The 23,246-nt window shown below is 44.5% G+C and overlaps 1 protein-coding gene and 1 long non-coding RNA gene across 2 annotated transcripts in view; one reads left to right on the forward strand and one right to left on the reverse strand.

Annotated features, from left to right (window-relative positions):
• LOC132596863 (uncharacterized) overlaps window positions 1–17,544 on the reverse strand; it is a 44,592-nt gene extending 27,048 nt beyond the window's left edge. The window contains exons 1-2 of the long non-coding RNA XR_011377292.1: window positions 16,849–17,544; window positions 1,201–1,283 (exon numbers count right to left, since the gene is read on the reverse strand). This is a non-coding gene — a long non-coding RNA (uncharacterized lncRNA). The remainder of the gene's footprint in view (window positions 1–1,200; window positions 1,284–16,848) is intronic.
• Window positions 17,545–18,028: 484 nt separating this feature from the next.
• Window positions 18,029–20,726, forward strand: FOXG1 (forkhead box G1). Its single transcript, XM_030854436.2, has one exon. It carries the CDS (start codon window positions 18,340–18,342, stop codon window positions 19,792–19,794), a length of 1,455 nt encoding a protein of 484 aa, XP_030710296.1. The 5' UTR covers window positions 18,029–18,339; the 3' UTR covers window positions 19,795–20,726.
• Window positions 20,727–23,246: the final 2,520 nt, after the last annotated feature.

The following is a 23,246-nucleotide window of genomic DNA, read 5'->3' on the forward strand; positions in this document are numbered from 1 at the left end:
TCAGTTCTGTATTATGGAGCTTTTTCCAAAATATGGACTATTTTTTTTCTTTTAATATAAACATCTTACTTAGAAATCCTGAGATTTCTCAGATTCCTATTAAGAATTAAAGATGTCTCAGCAATCATTTTTAAACCATCTACAAAAACACTAAAATACATAATTGTCATATTATAAGGATTTTTTTGCTGTCAAGTTTTTGGTTCTTCATGTTACTATAGTCAATATGCATTTATTACTAGATGTGTCTTCCCAAGAAGCTATGGAAGAGATGAATCCATTTCAAAGCGATGAAGAAACACTTACTGCATTTCACGTGATAGTGAGATATACATATTTGAACATCTCTGAGGTGTGGATGCATCTCACAATTCATGGCATGTCAGATAAATTCACAGCACGTTTTCTTTCTTTATGTTCTATTAAATAATGGTGCACTTTACAATGTATTCAATTCAGTTAAACGTACCATCCCCTCACTTCTTCCATTTGATCACTTCAAATCAATAATGTAAAACCTTGATTATGTAAACACCAAATTGCCAAACCCTCTAAAATTTAAGAACATTCTCTAAGTTCAGAGCTCTTCTCTCAAAAACAACAAACTACTTATCCTAACCAACAAGAATTAGTTTCCAGTGCAAAGGACAGGGAGGACATACACAAGTGTTGTTTCATAGAGTTTGTAAAAGGAAGGTACCCAGGCAGCTGTATAAACATGTTACACGCATGACATTTCAAGTTAGCCATTAATGATATATAAAGTAATTATTGAACCTATGGCCAAAGACATTGGGTATGTGTCAAGGCCAGCTCTAGCTGAGCTGAAGCTAGACAGCTAAGCTCACTCAAAAATAAGGGTATGGAACGATCTAAGTTTCACACTTGACTGGGAGAGTTAGAATCTGCTTTTCTGACATGTACTTTATACATCTCTGGCAATGGCTCACCTCACATCTGGGTGAGGGCAATGGCATTATTCCTGAGGAAGGACAAGCAGCTTGTTGTGACCCTTGGTCCCTGACAACATGGAAGAACTCTTCAACCAATATAACATTTTTAAAAGTTGTACCTGTAACTAATGTCAACATTACTTTGGTATTTTGGCTTGTTTTTTTTTCCAAACCACTTGTGTTTCACCTGGGACAGACATTCGTTTCCAACAGACCTGGTAGATTAGAGAAGACAAAGTAACTATACCTGCTTCGTTGCGACTGGTACTTCTGCCACATTAGAAAGGAAAAACTTATTCCATTGGGCCAATGACATCTATTTGAGCTTATCTGTGGGGAAAGCAAAAGACATAGAAAGAGAACATAGGGATTTCCCTGGTGGGGCAGTGGTTAAGAATCCTCCTGCTAATGCAGGGGACAGGGGTTCAAACCCTGGTCCGGGAAGATCCCACATGCTGTGGAGCAACAAAGCCCGTGAGCCACAACTACTGAGCCCACATGCCACAACTACTGTGCCCACGTGCCTAGAGCCCATGCTCTGCAACAAGAGAAGCCACCGCAATGAGACGCCTGCGCATCGCAAGGAAGAGTAGCCCCCCACTCACTGCAACTAGAGAAAGCCCATGCGCAGCAACGAAGACCCAACACAGCCAAAAATAATAAATAAAATAAATAAATTTATTAAAGAAAGAAAGAGAACATAATAAAAACAAAGGAAAAAGGAAAGACAGTAACAGATCCCATTATCAAGGCAGCAATAGCAGGGACTTCCACGACAGCTATTACAGGGGGTGACAAGGTGGCAGTTGCCAGACAGTCTAATAGGAGAGAAGATTGCGATAGAATCAAAAGATGAAACATCTTTACAGCTGAGGGATTCATACACTCAGCTGCATCAATTGCTTTAACAAGCCCATACTATATTCACAATATATTTATGAATAACACAATAAATATTTGTAGCAAAAATCCGTATCTAACTCTGGTTATGCCTGTCTTGATCTTAATACCGATATTCTTAAAAACATGGAATCACTACAGTGTATTTCCGGTAGGAAATAGATATGGTAGTGCCATATTCCCTTAAAGGGCATTTTGCTTATTAATTCATTTAATATTTATCTTCCCCAACTAGTAAACAAACTCAATAAAGGCAGCGGTTGTTTTTATAATTTATATATTCTTTATCCAGTGCTGTATTCTCAGCACCAAGAAGTTCCTGGCACATACTGTGTGTCTAATACATATTTGTTGAATAAATGAAAAATGTACATATCATTTAGGAATTTCATATAATTCACTATATCTTTATATATACATTAAAGATAAAATGTTTAATATTCCTTAAGACTGAGTAAGTACAGCACGCTCAGAAATTTGTGGCCTAGTATCATGTCAGCTGAAGTGTATTTAAGTTTGATAATTAAATAGAAGTTATACACTTTCAAGTAATCCCTTCCAAATACTCTAGCACAAATACTTGAAATTAGTGAATGTCAGATACACTCATTCACAGCCCGTCAGCAAACTCATAGAAAGTGAGAACACAGGGTATAAGTGGACACGAAGGGGCCTGGGTCCTATTTTCCATGCTAGTAAAAACCATACATAGTGTGGTTAATAGTGCTCTCATATCGCGTTTGGAGCCCTAGATGCAGTGTGTTAGCGGAGACGCAGAAGGCTAGCTAGCTCTAGCGGCTGAGTGCCAGTGGAGGGCAGCACAGAGCTACTTCAGAGAAAATACATTCAAGAGGAAGATAACAGCTCCCAGCTGAGAGCAGGGTCCTTAGCCGGATCTACTGCCCGCTACTGAAGAGACAGCCTATTTGGAAAACCAGCCCACAGGATAGCCAGCAAGAATGGAATTCCCAAATACATTAATGTATGAAGCCAAGAAGCAAGGGAGATGGGCAGGAAACAATGCCAGGATACTCAGAATAATCTGGACTTGGACTCAGCAGAGCTCCCAGGAGCCACTGATTCTGAGAGTGATCTCTCTCCAGAGCTGCTGAATCAGACGATGTCTTACATTCGTTCCAATTCCAACATCTTGGATCCCAAGATCACCAACAAACATGTTCTGAATACTATCTTTTTGCAAAGATTATCCCTCTAGTAGAAAATATAAATAATATATTTTTATATTATTTTTGCTATCATTTCACAAAGATTATTCCTTAGGAAGAAAATATTAACAATATAAATAATATATTAATATAAAATTGTTAGCATTAAGAGGAGAAATACATGAATGAAGAGTAGCAAGGGCTTCCCTGGTGGCGCAGTGGTTGGGGGTCCGCCTGCCGATGCAGGGGACACGGGTTCGTGCCCCAGTCCGGGAAGATCCCACATGCCGCGGAGCGGCTGGGCCCGTGAGCCATGGCCGCTGAGCCTGCGCGTCCGGAGCCTGTGCTCCGCAACGGGAGAGGCCACAGCAATGAGAGGCCCGCGTACCGCAAAAAAAAAAAAAAAAGAGTAGCAAGCACAGATTCTACCATGTTACAAGGGTCCCAAGAATCTCCTAAAAGTTTGAGACTTCTCACATATATGCAGTGGAATCTTGGTGAGGCCTAAGGAACAGCAGCAGATCGGTCTGTAAGCCTGGTTCCCAGCGTGAGGACCTCAACCCTGAGGACAAGCAGAAGTGAGATGCAGCCTATCCCAGGCCAGAATTCATGCTCCTGTTCTGGGTCTTCCCAGCAGTATGAGCTTAGGTGAGTAATTTAGCCTCTCTAGGTCAGTTTTCTCACTTCTAAAGTAAAATAATATCTGTCTCTTCAATCTGAGAGGAATTCACAGAAGAAAATATGCCTTGTTAATTTTATACAAAGATAGGGTATTTTTATTACCAGACTGAGTCGTATGAAGAGCAGGAAGACATCTAGTGAGATGAGAAAGGAGGAAAGCATCTTAAAAATAAACCTTTGAGAGATTCAGAATTTTATTTATAATGAACCGTGGCCCTTCTGTCAATCCATGTCAGTATCGCTCCGAGTCTCCCTGGAACCTATATTAAATGCCAAGCATATTTGCATCATGGGGTAATATTTGCCTCCTGTGAACGATCTTCTCCTTGCTAAATGTGTGTAATGATATTCCAAGCCAGATAAAAATGGGAGACATTTTACTGCCACCTCCTTCCTGAAGAAATGTATTCATAGGGCCACAGAAGCAGGAAGGAAACGTAGGCTGTTTGCAGCCAGAATACTTTGGCTCTGGTTCATAATAATACTAATAATAATAAATAACCATTACCATGGGGATATGGGAACATGTTGGATACATGTTCAAATACAGCTGCCCCAGCTTTGTGTTCAGTTTTGTCCCATTCCCACACTGTGATTTTTCTGGATGGACAAGAGAGCTGAGAGCATGCCAGTGAATTGGTAAATGTTGACTGGAAAGTCTAAGATTTTTGTCATTTCTAAAAATCAGACAAACCGGGAGGTAGGCAGGACATGAAGAAGTGGGATTCGTCAATTCTTTCCATTCTAATTTCTGATGAGATGCCTAACTGGAGAATTCAGCATTGACATTGAAGAGTCACAGATGACCACAGAGGCACCAGAAGAGGGTCTTTGCAAATGAGGGTTGACGATTTATTGATTTATGGTTGGTTTGAGCAATAAGGGACAGTGGAGCGTTCAACCTCCTCATTTTATATTTAAGGAAACTAAGGTCAAGAAAGTGGTGTGACTAGCTCAAGTTCTCCCCGGGGTTAACTAAGAGTCTTATTACACTAAAATACTACCTGGCTAAACTAGCTAGCAAGTCAATCAGTGGCCAAATTACATAGTAAAAGTGCATAAAGTACTGGTCAAAAATAAAATATAATAAACAAAATTGGCTTCCTTTAAAGTTATAAAACATGGATCCATATATTCCAACAGTCATCATCTGCTTTGCTAATAGGAATTGAAACACACACTTCACTGAGTGCATGAACAAACTACGCCCACACACTTGGCCAGCTTATAAAGTCACAGAGAATAAGTTGAATTCTTCTTTGCCTCTGTCTAAAGTGTGAAATGCCAAGAAAATGCTAACATTGTTATTCTGAAACATCTTGGGCTTTATAGTGTCTCTGCCATTGCTAAGACTTCACCGGTGCCCAGATAATCTTTGCTACAAAAAGAGATGGAGTCCATCCAGTAATGGGAATCCCATTTCTTTGAATTTCGAAATACTTTGAGCAAAGGTGTTATGGACAGAGTATATATGTGGTGACTTAAAGGAGGGAGTTATTTTTAGTATGTTCCCTGATATTGACTAGACAGCAATCTCAAATCAACTAAATGGTTGGTCGAGATGAAAGGAAATCTTGGAAATTTCTACCTCTTTCCAATTTTGTTAAGTATTTGTGCAGTAATACAATTGATTTTAATTTGGAAAATTAGTTAGATAAAGCACAACCCACAAAATTATTTTTTAGAACTAGTCTCTTGACCTGGAATTTAAAACATTAGAAGAGTGTTCTTATAAATTTTAACTGCCTTATATGCACACTTGAGGTCGTTAAGCATCTTTTTCTTTCTTTAAATCATTGCCATAATCTAAACTCAGTAAGAACTCTTTGATATCAAAAGAGTACTCTTTGCCAGACAATTAAGATTTATTAGAAAAACCAAGATGTCTCACTCTGAAAACCCATTCCTTGGTAAACTTCCCACACTGTCATTGTTACTATTGAGCACTATGGTCACTAGATGTCGCTGCTGCCGTTTGAATGAGATTTTCTTAGTGCTTCCAGAAAAAGAAAAAAAAAAGATTCTTAGAGTTTGGGTAATTGTTTTTTCTGTTTTGGGGATTTTGGTGAGTAGATGATATCTTATGTATTAATGAATGCAGATCACTTATTTTTCAGATGAAGAACGAAAATTACAACGGTGAAGTAACTTGCCTAAGGATCCGTAAGAAAAAGAGCATGGTTGAGCCAGAGTTGGAAAGCTCTGTTCTAATGTCTGTACTTTATAGGGTTTTTTAAAAAAAATCTACAGTGTTCCAGATGGAAGCAATGAAGGCAATCATCTTTTAAACCAAAACCTAACTAATAATACTTATTATATGTTAAGTTAGTTTTATTTTGCTTTCTCCCTGATGTCCTTCTCCTTGGAAACTGGATACATATGAATCATGATGACACATGACTTTCCCAGACCAGACTTTAAAGAGTAAGAGAAACTGACAAAAGGCCATCAGCTAAGCTCAGGTGATTCCTTCCTCCAGGGAGTCTCCTCCATAGAGAGGCGGGGGAGGGGGGGAGGAAATGTCAGCAAGCCCAGGAAAGTCTCCTCCAAAAAGTTATTAAAACTAGACAAATGTACACAATACACAAACAATCCGCTACAGAGTGCATCTCCAACCCAGCTTTCCTGCTGAAACAGAAGAAAAAGCCAGCAGAGTTTCCTTCAGAAGGCAGGAGCTAAAAGGATGCAGAGGAGGCTGTGAGAGCAATCCTGAACTGCTTTCATAGACTGAGGTGAGAAGAAAAGAAAGAGGAAGGCAAATTAACTGAAAGAGGCAACCAGGTGGCACGGCTGAAGCTTCCAGATATTTCTGTTCCCAAGAGAAAACCAAAAACTCACTATCTCTTGGGTGAATTGGCAGGCAGGAGATAGAGGAGGGAGCGCTCACACCCTCGCTCGCGGTTGTTGAACCCCTTTTTCAGCCCCCACCTCAAGCAAAGAAGGGGGAGGGAGGAAAGGACTTGCCCTGAAAAGGAAAGGAGAGAGCATCGCGGCTAGCCTTGGGGAAATCTCCACAGATGAGCATTTTTGTTGCGTTAAGTGGACCGCATTAGCAGCCTGAACACGTAGGGGAAGGCTAACATCGCCTGTTAATATAATGCGGGAGAGGAGTGACAGACCTGGGAGTTGAGAGTGGAAGCACTAGTTTTATATAAAACAAAACGGAACAATTCTTAGGACTTGGGTTATTAGGGTATTGGGGCGTGCCTCACTCCATAGGGGAGGTATGTACTGGGACATCCGTTTTAGAGGAGATGTACCTATATCTATATTTCGACTATCTTAAAAAAAAAATTTCTGCAGTAGGTAAACAGGTCCATGGTTCTGAAGTTGCCTCTGGGAAGAATGAGAGGAAGAGTCATCTCTGGGATGTCTCCTTTAAACTCCAGCAGCGTCGGGGCTGAGAACTGACAAATAGGGAGGTTCCGAAATTCAGCGTAAAAATGGTCACCTCCACCCACCTCACGCTGCTTCTTTTCTCTTACACATAGAGAGATTTGGAGATAGGGATTTGGATAGGTTATAAAGACAGAAATAAAGATAGGGATGGGGATGGGGGGCGGGGAAGTTGAGAAACTGAGAAAGGAAAGCAAAGAGGGGAGGAAGAGAGGGAAGGGAAAACTTAAGGAATGAAACCCAGCTGAAGTCCAATTATTTATCAGGGTGGGTTTTTTTGTTGTTGATGATGTTTTGTTTTCCAAAACGAATTCAGCTTGCTTGTTCCTTCTTCGGCTTTCTAGCAAACTTTCAGCTTGAACAGTATTCTAGGTACATTAAAGCAAAGCAAAACAAAACTTTGGACGCGTGGGGCGGGGAGAAACGCCTGCAGGGCCGGCGCGCGGACATGCACAGTCCGCTGCTCGGCTATCAAGCAGCCACTGAGCGCCCCGAACACCTTCCTTATTTCTCTTTTCTTAGCTCCTCACACTCGCTTAGCATCTCTTTTCCCCAAGACTTCCTTGAGAACAGCCAGGCAAGACCCGGGTGTAAGGCTGGCTTTTTCTGCGGGAGAAGCCAATAGTATCCACCAAAACTAAAATGCAGAAAAGGTCCCTAGTCTCTTCGGGTCCGTCCTCAAATTACCCAGCACACTGCGGAAGTTTCTCGAAATTCCAGGATTCAGTGTAAAGATGTGGGATTTCTCCTGGTTCGGCCTCCAGGGCCACAGGGGTGACCCCTCAAAACATGGCCTTCCCCTTAATGCCTTTATAACCTATTTAGGAAAATCAAAGGTCCCGTTGGTCTCGAAGGACCGATTAGAGAGAGCCCGGACCTCACAACTCCGTGTCTGCGGCGGGGAGGGGCATGTGGACCGGGGAGAATTCGGGAAAAGGGGCCCCGCGGTAAGCAACTGGCGGACAGAGGGATCCGGGCTGTGTTTTCCCTAAGAACGCCCTAAAAAAAAAGAAAAGAAAAAAAAAGCACTGGAATGTGGGGTTCCAGCATCAGCTGTTGCTTTATGAGACCCGAATTCAGGCTGCTCTAGAAGAATTTTGGTCGAAAGTAGATTCTCTCTCCAGACGCAAATATTCCCTGACCTACTTCCCCAGCGCGCTCTGGCTCTTTGCTGGGAGAGGACCGCGCTGCCGGGGACTCGGCACTTCTGTCAATTGCACAGAGCAATTACTAAGAAAATATTGTGACGATTTTGTAGGGCGGAAGGGGACTGAGGGGTGGGGGAGGGTAAGTTAGTTTGGAGAGCAATTTGCAAAGGAATATTTATTAACTTTGATTCCCGAGGTCACCGCCGGAAAACGGGTGAGCTGCAGAGCTTTTCCTCTAGGTGGCGGACGTCGGTACCCAACAACCATTAGGCGGTGGTGACTCCAAACACAGGATTAAGCTTCTTGCTGGTTAAAAATAATAATAGTAATAATATAGAGGTGTGGGGCTGTTTTTTTCCCCTTTTGGATATTTATTTATTGCAGGGAAAAGTCATTGATTTTCCTAAGCAAACTGTGTTTCTCCTTCACTTGGTGGAAAATAAAAACTGTTTGAATAAATAAGTTATTTCTGAACATTTTGTTGTCAAAGTGTTAAATGTTCCCGTCATTTTTATTCAAACACTAACATGATTACAGCCAATTATATATTCACCATGTTCTTTATTTTAGAGTAATTGTACTTGTCACTAATAAAACAGAGGCATAATGGATCGCTACTGTTCTGGATTTTCAAGCAATTTTGTGTAATTTGATTGAATTATACATCTTCTCTGCTACTTTTTTATTTTTATATTTGGGGAACCTATTTTCTTGAAAATTGCAGCTCTATGCTTGTTTTGTTGTTTCTCCAGTAACGTACACTTCGGTAACACTGATAAATAGAAAGAGTCCCTTTGAAATGTCGAAAATCAGCTGTTTCTTTCCCCACCCCTTCCCTGCACTTCTGCGCGGGGAAGACCTTAACGCTGCGCTGCCAGGCAGTCTGAGCCAGTGGGTGCGCTTACCCGAAAAGTCCAGCGCCAAGACAAACTCCCCATTCACCTCAAGGCAGACGCCTCCCTGCCTCGAGTCTTTAGGGTTTTGTCTCTTTCCTGTAATGATACTGTTGGGTGTCTGGGGCTTCAAACATGCCAAGACAAGCCGACCATGGGCTCAGTTCGTGTGCAGTATCAAGGGAAAGAGTATATACAGCACAGTTGAAAGATAAACTGTATAAATTACTCCAATTACACAAGCCCCAAACGTCCTACCGACTCAACCATCCCCCAGCAATTACAAAAATTATCTGTCCACCCACCTATGTTCTTTTTAGTTTCAGATATACTTAAGAAAACTGGGGTCAATAGTTTATCCCTTTTTATTTTGACGATAATTTCAATTAGAAGATACGGGGGGAAAAGAGACACACGTCTACCCAGTGTTCACATATATGAACAAATAAAGAAATAAACGTGACAGTAGACAGACAAGAAGTAGGATTTTAAGGGGCCATCTCCACAACTGAAGGAGCAGAGACTATGCAATTCTTTTCCCAACAAATCCCTCCAGTTCCTAGAACAAGACTCAAACGCCCCGCTAGGAGCTGCAGCTGCGAGATGGAGCCAAAGGCTCTGACAAGTGGCTGTGTATGACCCAATATTTATCAATAACAACAACAACAATATCAAGTGAAACCAAGGCTGGGGATTTTAAACTGCTTCTAAAGCTCTGGCGTGGATACGCACGTGGGCGAAAAAAAAAAGTCGCTGGAGATGAGTTGGCTCCATTTGTCCGCCCTAGGGAGCAATCCCGGGGCAAAATCCAGTGCTAATTGAAAGACTGAGGAGCGTGTGCTAAAGATACTCTAAGCATTTTTTCAAGTAAATCGCGGTGTGTAATCAATAGCATGTGCATATATATATATATATAAATAGGGAAAGGGAACCACTTCTAATCAATGGGGAAAATAGTGTTTCACGCCTGATTCCAGACTTCTTTAAAATTTAGTGTCTCCCACCCTCCGATTGCTTTGTGGTCCGGACTTCGAACTTATTCCAGGAAAACCTACGGGCCCCGTTTTGTGTTCCGGAGAGTAGATACTCAGCCCAGCTGGGGCCGTTCTTTTGTCTTCTGGGGTGCTTCCTCTAAGGCCAGAGGATAGGCTGCCTGGGCAGCGATCCCAGCGCGGGGTGCAGCCCGCGGGCGGCCGCGAGGACTTGCGTTGGGGCAGCGCCGAAACGAGCCCCGCGCCCCTCAGCTCCGTCCGAGGCAACGCAGCAGCCTCACAGGCTGCTCTCCAAGAAGCCGGGCTTTATCAGCGATTCCACATCCTTGTGGCCTCATCTATCTTATCTAACAAGTTCACGCTCCAGGAGAAAAGAAAAGGGTGAGAAAAAAAAAAAAAGATCTTCACCGCGGTGATTCATAGTTCACACGCTCGGGAGCCAAACTTGCCGACCCGGCTTTCTTCTTGAACGTTACTTTCTCTCCTGCGTGCCTTAGGACAAGCTCAGAAGAAAGATACTAAAATTGGTAAACAAGAACCTACCTAGGACTGTTTTTAAAATAAAAGTGACCCTCCCCACTACCTTTGTTGTAGTTTCTGAAACGGAAGAGTAGGGTTGTTTTGTTTGCACATCATAGCGGTAATTTGTTCCTGAAGCCATCCTGCATCTAGCTTACCCTGGCCGCTCCTCTCCTCCCTGCCTTCGGCTCCTTCCAAAGGGCAGGAGACAAACAGGGGTATAACTGCTCTCCCCCACTGGGTCCAACACCCCTTCTATGTAATTGAATATTCAAATTAACTTCACCTGCACGCACCCCAATCTTTTAACTCTGAGCTGTGCTTTATACAAATAATAAGCTTAAAACCTTTAACTGGGCTCTATTTTTTTTCCACGTTCACTGTGGCAGATGACCTCTTAGCCCAAAAATATTGATCTGTATGCGTGCTTCCGGCGTCATGTGCAAACACGAGACATCTGGGCTGAAAAGGTAACTCTAAGAGGGGTAAATCCGGAAATAAAACCTAAAGGCAAGTCCTCTAGCAGGACTGCGCTGGGCAGGCGCGGGCGACAATGGAGCGCGGGGTAGGCGCGCGGGTGCTAGCAGGCAGGAGCGGAGCGCAGGCCCCGGGAGCCCGGATTCCGTGATGCTCCTCGCAGGGATCCGTCGCCGTTACAGCCTCGAGGGGTTAGCGAGGGAGGGAGAGGATCAGGACCTTTTTCGAAACGCTGCTCCAACATATTTTCCACTGCTTCAAGTTGGAGGGGGAGGGGAAGACCTACGGGAACTGCAGTTCGAGAGTGAGGAGACAGGTGGGTATGAGACAGACACGAAGTAAAAACTGGCTCATTGGTTTGTCCACTTGGGTTTTTAGAAAGGAAGCGGACGTATTCGATTAGTAAACAGTTTACTTTGTCTCATGAGACTTTTCAAATGCGAAGGGGGACTTTGGGGTGGAAGGGTCTCTGCTTGCCTCCTGGCCTGCTCACCCCAGCGCAGGCAGTTTTCTCCCTCATCATTCCTGACGACCGTCAGTGGGTGCGAGCATTGTCTAAAACATACTATCAATCTTCTCTATTGTTCGGTGCTCTTCGTGTACTTTTAACTATTGAGAGGGTGACTGGTTCAGAGCTGACCGTCCTAATAATTGTCACTAAGCCGCACCGCTTCATCTTTCCTCACAACGACTGGAGTTTGGGGGACCTTTTGGGATGGTGCTTCAGAATAGAGGAAACTCGATGCCCCACATTCTCCAAAGAGTGCTGTTAGCATTTCCCAAAGTAGATTATTCGGTGTCTTACGGGAAATCAAATTGAAGTTCCAACTAATTAAGGAGAACAGGAATGGGATAGTAAGGCGCTCGAACTCTAGGAGACCAGCATTTTGAGGCCTGTAAGTTCTTCTTTCAGGCCGATGAATACTTATGAAGTCATTTTCCCCCCTCTTTCCATGTCCCACTGGTGAAAAATCCAAGGTAGCATTGTCTTGTGTGCTGACTTTTGCCAACTCTCACTTCCTCCCTTTTCAGATAGACTGAAGGGTTAAATATAAGGACCTGAGAACTAGCTTCCGTCATTCCCGTTTACCATCACCCCTTCCACTCTTTGTCTTTCCCTTTAGCATTTCCTGACCCCTCTGAAGGATGGGCTGCGCCATTTCCTAGGGCTTCTGGAGGAAAACGAGAAATTGGCCTCTCAGGGCACGATTGCCCGAAAGGTGTGGGACTATTTCTCCTAATTGGATCAGGTCAAAAAATGGAACGGGCCTGCCCTCACACTATCAGGGACTCAACTCCCTCTGCAAATTGTCCACCCTCAGAGATCCCAAGCAGCTGGCAAATAACAGGAAACATGTAAACGACTATTGGACATTTTATATTTACAAGAGATGTGCAGAGTGTTCGACTGAGAGGTTGTTCAGAGAGACTTTATAAAAGTCCTTCGACCCTGGGGTGGTCGAAGGACCATCCTCATGGATTTCTCCAAGCCTGGCTCTCTGTGGGGGTAATATTGGGAAGAAGCTTCTCCCAAGTGTATTTTGTTGCAGGTCTCAAGACGATTCCTTTGGATCAGTATGTGCTCGCCTTCAGAGAGCTTGGAAGCTTTCTGGCAGAGTCACAGCAACCTGCCTGGGGAGTCCCAGGGTCTCTATCCAGACCTCCTCTTCCTTCTCTTCTTCTTCTTTACTTAAAAAAAAATTTTTTTTAACTTTGGACTTTCTCATTTCCGAAGTGGTTCCCCAGCTTATACAAGTTAAACATTTCGACTCTCAAATACGAGGCTCTCCCATGAATTATTTTTTCTCAAAGTTCTCAAGCAAAATTGCCGGTGCCACAATGTTATGATGGAAGGATGCTGAAATGACAGGCCTAGTAGACGCTTGTCTTAATCATCGGCTTCTTAATTTAGTTTTAGTGAGGTGTGTGTGTGTGTATATGTGTGTGTGTGTGTGTGTTTGTGGTGTGCGCGTGCACGTGTGCGCGTCCCTGGGGATATTGAGGGTGCGTGCGCGTGCTCTAAGAGCAGCCGCTTGACAACCTGCAGCTCCCTAATGAGTGACGAGGCAAGGCTGCTGCAGAAAAGTAACACTTCCCTGGTGTGAAGACCTCTTACTGAGAAGTTTAGTTCACTACTGTTCTCGCAAACCTAATCGTATAACCTGTAACCAAAACCCACAGAACAAGGATACAACACACTGAAGGGTAACTTACAATCACTAAATGTTAGCACCATTACCTGCTGTTAGGAAGGGATTAAGGACGAGTTGGCTTCAGCGAGAGCAGACCTTGATAGTCACAGGATCTCTGGAAATACCTGGATGCCTCTGCAAGGGTTCCGCTCACTCACAAACATCACAGGGTCAGGGACTCCCCTTGCATCTGCAGGAAGAGAGCTTTACCCAGAGCCTGGCGGTGGGCACCGCTCCAAGGACACCCTATCCAGGGAGCCGAGAGCAGGGTGGATTTTAGGCAAAAATGGCTCGTCCTCCTTTAACCAGCAGGTAACAAGGAAAAAAGAAGCAAGGCACCAACCAAAAGCGGGAAATAGGCCCTAAGGAAGACTCAGTGTAGCACCGCCAGATGGAGAAGCTAAACGTGCTGCTCCCTGCAGTTGGCTGTGGGGCCTTGGCTATTAATTAAAACTAGAGACAGAATAATTTAATTCATTTCCCAAGGAATTCTTCCGTTGGAACTGCTCACTCTTTACAAGGCCTGTCCTCTTTTGGGGGGTGAAGGGGGAGGCAGACAGAGGAGAAATTTACCATTATATCCCAGAAAATTACATTTGCTCTGACTTTGACGTTACCAGTGTACATTTATAGATCTGTGTGTTTGAGAGATCAAGATTAAGCTGATGATGAGACAATATTAAAGTGATAAAGAATTTTTTCAGATCTGAGACCACCGGATGCCCTCTGTCTTCTGAAGGTAATCACAGAGACTGAATGAGGTGGAAATACAGAGTTAGGGCTTCTTGTGTTTAGGAAAGAGGCCTGAGGTGGATGTGGGCAGTCGTTCAAATCCAATTTGCACCCAAATTGGCCGGTAGGATATACAAAGCTCCATCCAGGGACTTTCAACTTGCACAATACTCTGTCCAAGAGCCCCCTCCCCCTCCATTTCATCTAGTAGCAGTTCTAAAAAGAAGCCACTGCTGAGACAAATGTGGGCTGCTGAGTAAACAGTGCATGTTTTGTTGAACAAGCCCATATATATGTGTGTGTGTGTGTGTGTGTGTGTGTGTGTGTATACATATATATATATCACTCTATCTCACCATAAAGTCTAATTAAAATTATTAAAAGGAATTCAAACTCACCTCCCCCCCAAACTGCAAATAACCTTTGTCATTAGGGAGAATATATCTTTAATATGATTATATTAAACTGGAATCTATTTATTCCTACACAAATATCCTATTTTAAGACTTGCATCCATGCAATCCTTAAAATAATATAACACATTTTTAATTTGCATGCAAAACATTTTCCCAGTCAATATAAGCTCCTGGCACATAAAATCAGATTATTGCAGCTCTCATTAGCAGACCCCAGTTTTTGCTATTTGAAAGTAAACAGAAGAAAAACTTATTTTCACCTGCTAAAATTTTATGCAGGATTACAAAACAATGAACACTCAGCTTTGACCTAAGAAACACCTTAAAACATTAAAAATTCATCAGTCAGTGCTGGTGTTGGATTCAAGGAGTGCTCCTCCAGTTTGCTGCTGAGCTTGGATTTGAATAAAATGTCCAATGTTAACAAACAATACCCACGTTTGGCACTTTGTGTATTAAATTGATCAAACAGATTTTAGGAGGCACAATGCACAATTTGTACAGACCTGATTGAGTTAATATAATATCAGCAAATTTTACATCGAAATGATTCTGTTTCTTTTCTTTGTGTTTAAAACCAGCACAGATTACAAATTTTAATGATCTGAAAATGTTTGGTATACAAAATCATGCTTATTTCAGTATTAGCAAAAACACAAGAAATTTTTCAACACAAACACCCAGCTGTGTCTATTTTAAAAGCAGTTCAATGACAGCTTGCACTTATGAGCATGCAATCAGCTAATTTCGCTTTTTTTTCTTCTGTGTTAATCAACACTTTCCTTCCTGCATATCAGAGTACAAATAGTATAGTTACTCCACATCAGTAAATGTTTACGTAACCTGTCCTTTCCCAAGAATCCGGTTACACCGAATCATTTCACGCTAGACCGACTACGAAAACGTACCGGGCCGTCCACCTCAGAGGGAGCCCTTGTGTGCCATTATAAGTGGTGATGAGAAGGGGGGCTGTGGGGGGAGAAATGGGGAGGAGTAGGTGGAGGAATGGAGTGAGGGAGTGGAATAGAAGGAGAAGAGGGGTGGGGGGAGTGAGGGGGAGGAGGCGGGAAGAGGGGAGGAGGCAGGAATGCGAGTTGAGGAAAAGGAGGAATAACAGGCCTGCGGAGGGGAGAAGAGTGGGAGGAGGAAAAGTGAGCAGAAAGAGGAAGGCCCACAGATCTCTCCAGCCGAGTCCGCAAAACCCATGAGCTCACCCGGCTCTGTAAGAAATCAGGAGCTTAGAAGTCAAAGTCTGGGGCCATGTCACCACTAACGGCGATAGCTGGAACCCTTGAATTTTCCCACATGTAAATATAGTTTGTTTTAAAGGAAGGACTTATGTAGAAATAGGGGGAAGACACACACATACAGTGAATGGATAGTTGAGGTTAGTCCAATGTTCAAAGCTCCTTTATGGCATTCCTAATAGATCCATATTTAAAAATCATTATCTATTTATAATTGTCTATTATTCTCTTCAGAGTTTATTCTCTCTCTCATAATTTCAAGGTAGGGGTGGGATGGGGAGAGTGGAATAACTCCCTATTAACCTGAGTATTCATCAATTGCATTCTTTATATTAGAATTGAAATTTAACATCGTACATAAGCACCGCTTTTCTTCCTTCGTTTTCGTAAATACCAAATCTGTCAGATAATTTGAGAGTTTATCGAGGTGAAGAAAGGTTTACATTTTATGATTATTTACCTTACAGAGTGAAAAGGTGCTTTTCATTTATGCTTCTCCTCCACCTCCCTCTCCTCTCAGGCTACATCCTCCGTAAAATGTGGTATGTTTCGTGCCCATGTGGGATGAAACAGCCTTTGATCAGTATGCCCTGCACCAAATTCCAATCCCTGGGAAATGCTGGGCCTTAGCCCTGCCCCTGGCCACGGGATCCCTTTAAAGCCCCCGAATCACAATCTCCCCACTCACTTCAACCCTCAACCGAACCTTCCCAGTCCTAAAGCCCAAGAAGCTGTAATTGTGGGACCCACGTTCCCAAGGCTCCTAGGCGCCTTCCAGCAGCATTCAGGATGGGAAAGGGCCGGCTGAAGCATGCGGTTATTTCAGGATTAAGGCCCGCACAAATTAAAAGCATTTGAGAAACGGAAAGAAAAAGAAAAGAGGGAGTGAAAATAGGAAGGCTTAAAAAAAAACCGGAAAGAAATAGACGCCCACCCTTATTTTCCCTCCAATGTCAACAAGCAAAATGAAAACATTTCCAGGGTGATAGCTCGCGGCTACTCGCTTCCAATTCGGATTAGAAGCTGAGGAGAAGCTGGAGCGGCGAGGAGAAAACGGCACCGAGTCACCCAGAGCGTGAGCGAAGGTCTGGAGCGGGAGAGAAGGGGAAGAGACGCACATAGAGAGCATGTGTTACCTGGTTTATTTCGAGATTGTTTGGTATTGTTTTCTCTCTGAGCACCCCTCATTTCGGAAAGCCATCAAACGCGCCCACCACTGAGCCGCCCTCGCCCGCCGCCGCAGCGCCGGGAGCCCCAGGCCTGGCTTCCCGGCGGCGCCCGAGCTCGCCGCCGCCCGAGCCGCAGGAACCGAGTAAGTAACCCTGTTTGGCCCCGCGCTCGCCAGCCCACTTCCTCCTCCTTATCCCTTCATTTCCAAACCTCTGCCGGACCCTCCTCCCCCAAGGTATAGGAGACCTCCCTCCCACGCCTGAGGTGGGCCTTCCCTCCCCAACCCTCCGAAACCTCGGAGGAGTGTTACCTACGAGGGGCACAGTTTTCCTACGGGCTCCGAAATGCCGGACCCGGGCCTGCAAGGCCGACTCGGGAAAGTAGTGCCTCGCCTCTCCCTCCTCCATTTCCTGCCCTCTCCCTGCATCCTCTCCCTGCACTCCCACTCTTCTCTCCACCACCGCCGCCGCCGCCACCGCCCCCGCTTTTAAACATAAAATTGGATACAAACTTTAATCAATAAGGACAAATATTGACGCTCAAACGAAAATGACCCACTACATGAAAAGGAAGCCGGAAATGTGAGATATTTGCCCTAAGAGGGGGATTTCGGTTGAGCAGACCCGCGGGGTAGAACGGGTGGAGGGGGCGCAGAGAAGGGCCGTGGCGCAGCGTGCTCCCACCGGCGTATCCCTACGCGGCTCCGCGCGGCCGCGAGGCCGAGGCCCGCGGAGAGGGGGAGGCGAGCGCCCGAGGGGGCGGGAGCCGGAGGGCGGGGCGGGGTGGGGCGGGGGTGGGTGGGTCCGGACCCGCCGATTGGTCGACGGCAGGAGAGACGCTCCCGCACGCCGCTGGCTCTGATTGGCCCAGCGGCAGGAAAGGTTAAACCAAAAATTTTTTTACAGCCCTAGTGTGCGCCTGTAGCTCGGAAAATTAATTGTGGCTATAGCCGCCTCGATCGCTGTCTCCCCATCCTCGCCGCGGCCGCTCCGGGACGCGCCCGCCCGCCGCCCGGCTCTCCCCCCCTTTGGGCTGCTGCTGCTGCTGCTGCTGCTGTGACTGCTGCTGCGAGAGGAGGAGGAGGAGGAGGAGGAGGAGGAGGAAGCAGCAGGGGGGGGAGCGGGGGGTGGGGGGGGAGACCAAGAAGTAGAGTTGGGAGCGAGGGAGCTTCACCCCCGGGGCGGTGGTTGTTTCTTTTTTTCTCTCTCTTTCTTTTTTTCTTTCCCCCCTTTTTTTTTTCTTCTAATTCCTGAGGGGTGGTTGCTGCTCTTGCTACATGACTTGCCAGCGCCGGAGCCTGCGGTCCAACTGCGCTGCTGCCGAAGCGCTCAGTGCCGCCGCCGCCGCCGCCCGCGCAGCCCGCGCCCCGCTCGGCACCCAACGGTCGCCGCCGCCCGCCGCTCCGCTGCCCCGCTCCCGCGCCGCCGCCGCCGCCGTTTCCCCCCGACGACTGGGTGATGCTGGACATGGGAGATAGGAAAGAGGTGAAAATGATCCCCAAGTCCTCGTTCAGCATCAACAGCCTGGTGCCAGAGGCGGTCCAGAACGACAACCACCACGCGAGCCACGGCCACCACAACAGCCACCACCCCCAGCACCACCACCACCACCACCACCACCACCACCACCCGCCGCCGCCCGCCCCGCAACCGCCGCCGCCGCCACCACAGCAGCAACCGCCGCCGCCGCCGCCCCCTGCACGGGGCGCCCCGGCCGCCGACGACGACAAGGGCCCCCAGCAGCTGCTGCTCCCGCCGCCGCCGCCGCCGCCGCCCCCGGCCGCCGCGCTGGACGGGGCCAAAGCGGACGGGCTGGGCGGCAAGGGCGAGCCGGGCGGCGGGCCCGGGGAGCTGGCGCCCGTCGGGCCGGACGAGAAAGAGAAGGGCGCCGGCGCCGGGGGGGAGGAGAAGAAGGGGGCGGGCGAGGGCGGCAAGGACGGGGAGGGGGGCAAGGAGGGCGAGAAGAAGAACGGCAAGTACGAGAAGCCGCCGTTCAGCTACAACGCGCTCATCATGATGGCCATCCGGCAGAGCCCCGAGAAGCGGCTCACGCTCAATGGCATCTACGAGTTTATCATGAAGAACTTCCCTTACTACCGCGAGAACAAGCAGGGCTGGCAGAACTCCATTCGCCACAACCTGTCCCTCAACAAGTGCTTCGTGAAGGTGCCGCGCCACTATGACGACCCGGGCAAGGGCAACTACTGGATGCTGGACCCCTCGAGCGACGACGTGTTCATCGGCGGCACCACGGGCAAGCTGCGGCGCCGCTCCACCACGTCGCGGGCCAAGCTGGCCTTCAAGCGCGGGGCGCGCCTCACCTCCACCGGCCTCACCTTCATGGACCGCGCCGGCTCCCTCTACTGGCCCATGTCGCCCTTCCTGTCCCTGCACCACCCCCGCGCCAGCAGCACTTTGAGTTACAACGGCACCACGTCGGCCTACCCCAGCCACCCCATGCCCTACAGCTCCGTGTTGACTCAGAACTCGCTGGGTAACAACCACTCCTTCTCCACAGCCAACGGCCTGAGCGTGGACCGTCTGGTCAACGGGGAAATCCCGTACGCCACGCACCACCTCACGGCCGCCGCGCTCGCCGCCTCGGTGCCCTGCGGCCTGTCGGTGCCCTGCTCCGGGACCTACTCCCTCAACCCCTGCTCGGTCAACCTGCTCGCGGGCCAGACCAGTTACTTTTTCCCCCACGTCCCGCACCCGTCAATGACTTCGCAGAGCAGCACGTCCATGAGCGCCCGGGCCGCGTCCTCGTCCACGTCTCCGCAGGCCCCCTCGACCCTGCCCTGTGAGTCTTTAAGACCCTCTTTGCCAAGTTTCACGACGGGACTGTCCGGGGGACTGTCTGATTATTTCACACATCAAAATCAGGGGTCTTCTTCCAACCCTTTAATACATTAACATCCCTGGGACCAGACTGTAAGTGAACGTTTTACACACATTTGCATTGTAAATGATAATTACAAAATAAGTCCAGGTATTTTTTATTAAGCCCCCCCCCCCCGCATTTCTGTACGTTTGTTCAGTCTTAGGGTTGTTTATTATTCTAACAAGGTGTGGAGTGTCAGCGAGGTGCAATGTGGGGAGAATACATTGTAGAATATAAGGTTTGGAAGTCAAAATTATAGTAGAATGTGTATCTAAATAGTGACTGCTTTGCCATTTCATTCAAACCTGACAAGTCTGTCCTTAAGAGCCGCCAGATTTCCATGTGTGCAGTATTATAAATTATCATGGATCTTTATGGTGGATGCAGACATTGAGAACAACCTAAATTATGGGGAGAGTTTAAAAATGTTAAACTGTAATTTGTATTTAAGAAGCATTCGTAGTAAAGGTACCCAAGAAATTATTTTGGCCATTTATTGTTTTGTTTTTTCTTTAAAAAAAACTTTTTTTCTTTTGTTTACTTTTAGACCAAAGATTGGGTTCTAGAAAATGCACTTGGTATACTAAGTATTAAAAAAGAAAAAGAAAAAAAAAAAGAAAGTTGTTTCAGTTGGCAGCACTGCCTATTCAAATGAATCAGAGAATCGGAAGGGGACAAAATTAATGATTGCCTTCAGTTTGTGTTGTGTATATTTTGATGTATGTGGTCACTAACAGGTCACTTTTATTTTTTCTAAATGTAGTGAAATGTTAATACCTATTGTACTTATAGGTAAACCTTGCAAATATGTAACCTGTGTTGCGCAGATGCCGCATAAATTTGAGTGATTGTTAATGTTGTCTTAAAATTTCTTGATTGTGATACTGTGGTCATATGCCCGTGTTTGTCACTTACAAAAATGTTTACTATGAACACACAGAAATAAAAAAATAGGCTAAATTCATATATATCTTGATACTTTTGTCTCTTTTATTAAGTAGAGCTAATTTTTGAAAGACCATTAAAAGTTCTAGGGAATTCAAAGGCTTTTTCAGCCAACTAAAATTTGAACTGCTCCTTTCATTTGAACTAAGACTTTTAAAATGAAAATAATATTTTTTTCCATTGTGGAGTCAAATTTTACAAGGAGCAGGCTATTTAATAAATGCTAGCTTTAAACAAAATATAGGCTTTTCAGCTGATATCTTTAAGTTTCTGTAGATATACAGCAAAAAGAGATTATTTTATGTGCATAGCTATTTACCTTGTGTTTATTTTCAAATCAGTTGATAGAATGCTTTTTATATATTTTGTTTCAGGTATCTTGTTTATAGCACTTGGCAAATTATAAATAAATATATGTATATGGTTAGATAGAAGTGAATATAATGCACACATATGTTATATATATATATATATATATATAGACACACAGAGCCCTTCAGTTCAGGTACAATTTGCGCTATGAATGCTGCAAATATTTTTGTTTAAATATTTGTATTTATACTTTCTAAGTCAGCATTTATTTTTGTGGCTGTTTACCCACAATGAAAGAGTTCTAATAAAGATGTGCTGAAGTTGCAATATAGATTTTGCTGAAGTGATCACCTGTTGTAATGACTTGCAGATCAATGTTTATATTTTATTTTTAACTTATAACAATTTACAATTCTAGATGTTCAGAAGAAGTAAAATGCCTCTCTCTCCTTTTCTTTCATTTTTACGTCATAGAGGTATTTATTTGATTCACTTTTAAATATGTCTGTGTAGTTTTATCTAGAAATCTGTCCTTTTGCTTACAGTCATAATTTTGTTTTAACTTGCAATATACGTATGCATGCATATATATGCATATATATAAACCTGAAGCAAAATGAAAACTTTTTTTTTGAATTGTTTCAGCAGTTCAATTGCTATGACTCCAGAAAATAATTAGAAAACCTAACTAAAAGGTTTAGTAACTAATTGGATCCTGTGGTGAGTCCGTGGAGGACAAGTTGTTCGTTTGTTACAATTGTATAGTCTGAAATGTGTTCTGCAGTAATGCAATAAGCTGGCTACTTCTTACAAAGGGCCCAATGAAAAATAATCTGTCCCCAAGATGTTATCAGCAAACACTTAGAGAGTTGGTCAGGAAAAAGAGAGAAAAAAAAAAAAGCCTAGGAGAGAAGGAGGCTGACTCAAACAGATTTGAAATAGAAATACAGAATAGTTAATATTGGAACATGGGGATGGGTGGGCTGTGGAATAGAGAGATAGAGGAAGAGAGAGCTAGAGGGAGGAAAGGGAAAGAGAATCTTAAAGCCAAAAAAAAAAAAAAATCCCCTGCTACCAAAAGGAAAGAATGAATGAGAGAGAGAGAGAGAGAGAGAGAGAGAGGTCTAAGAAAGACAGATAAGAGCCAGGAAAAATTAAAAGAGCTGGAACCAAATATACACAAATGGGAAATGGACCAAAATAGACCGAGACAGCTAGTTTAATTATCTCCTTTAAGCAGACTGGACATAATTTTATTTTCTTCGTATGAGAGCAGTTTCACCAGAGGTCCAAGTTTCTTGAAATTTAACAATTCTTTAGAGTGAAGCATAAAAGAAAATTCCACAAATAAATTAAATTGTTTTAGAAGCCAAATGTATGGCTGATATTTAAAATAGTAATAGAGTCCAAGTGAATACGGTTAGGCAAAGGAAATCCCCATTACACATTTGTAATCCAAAACAGCTCACAAGCATGTGTTTAGGCTGAAAAAGGTGATGGTGTATTGTTCCCTTTTACCATGGATTTTATTAGTGGAATAAGAATATACTGGGACAAAAGAAATATAGTCTTTTGACTATCAAAAGTTAAAAAGAGAGTTGGACTCATATTGAGGTAAGGGGACATAGATATAGAAGAAAGATTTCCCCCTTGAGTATTTTTTTCTGTCCATATTAAATAACCATACTTACTTGTGATTGTTTGTTGCATGATTGAGAAATAGAATTTCAATGGCAAAATGTTTTGAGGTTGGGAGTAAAATTGACTTCTTTGAATTCATTAGGAACTAAGGACTGGAGTGGAAAAGTTCTACTTGGATACATGTCCGAGTTACATATATAACGATGTGATTAGAAGTAAGAATAGTTTGTTTAATACGCATACTAGATAGGAAGGGGGATATACAGAGAGAAAGAACCGTGTGAAGGCCTCCTGAAGCCCAATGTGAACGTTTCATTTATCTCAATCAATCCTATCATCCCTCAAGTTATCGTCTTCAAAAACACAGAAATCTAGCTGGGCATTTAATTGGTTTTTTTTTTTTTTTGCAACAAATTGGTTGTAATGTTGTGTTGGTATTTGTTTTCCCCAACCTTTGCCAGTTAAAATTAGCTTATGCCAGAAAAACACTTTGAAACTTTTTGAAGCTTTTCTTCTTTCATACTTATAATTGTTTTTAATGAGATGAAGTTTGCTCTTTTTGAGATTTGGAACTGAAAGTGCTCAG

This window comes from Globicephala melas, chromosome 2 (assembly GCF_963455315.2).
Source record: "Globicephala melas chromosome 2, mGloMel1.2, whole genome shotgun sequence".
NCBI classification, from domain to species: Eukaryota; Metazoa; Chordata; class Mammalia; order Artiodactyla; family Delphinidae; genus Globicephala; species Globicephala melas.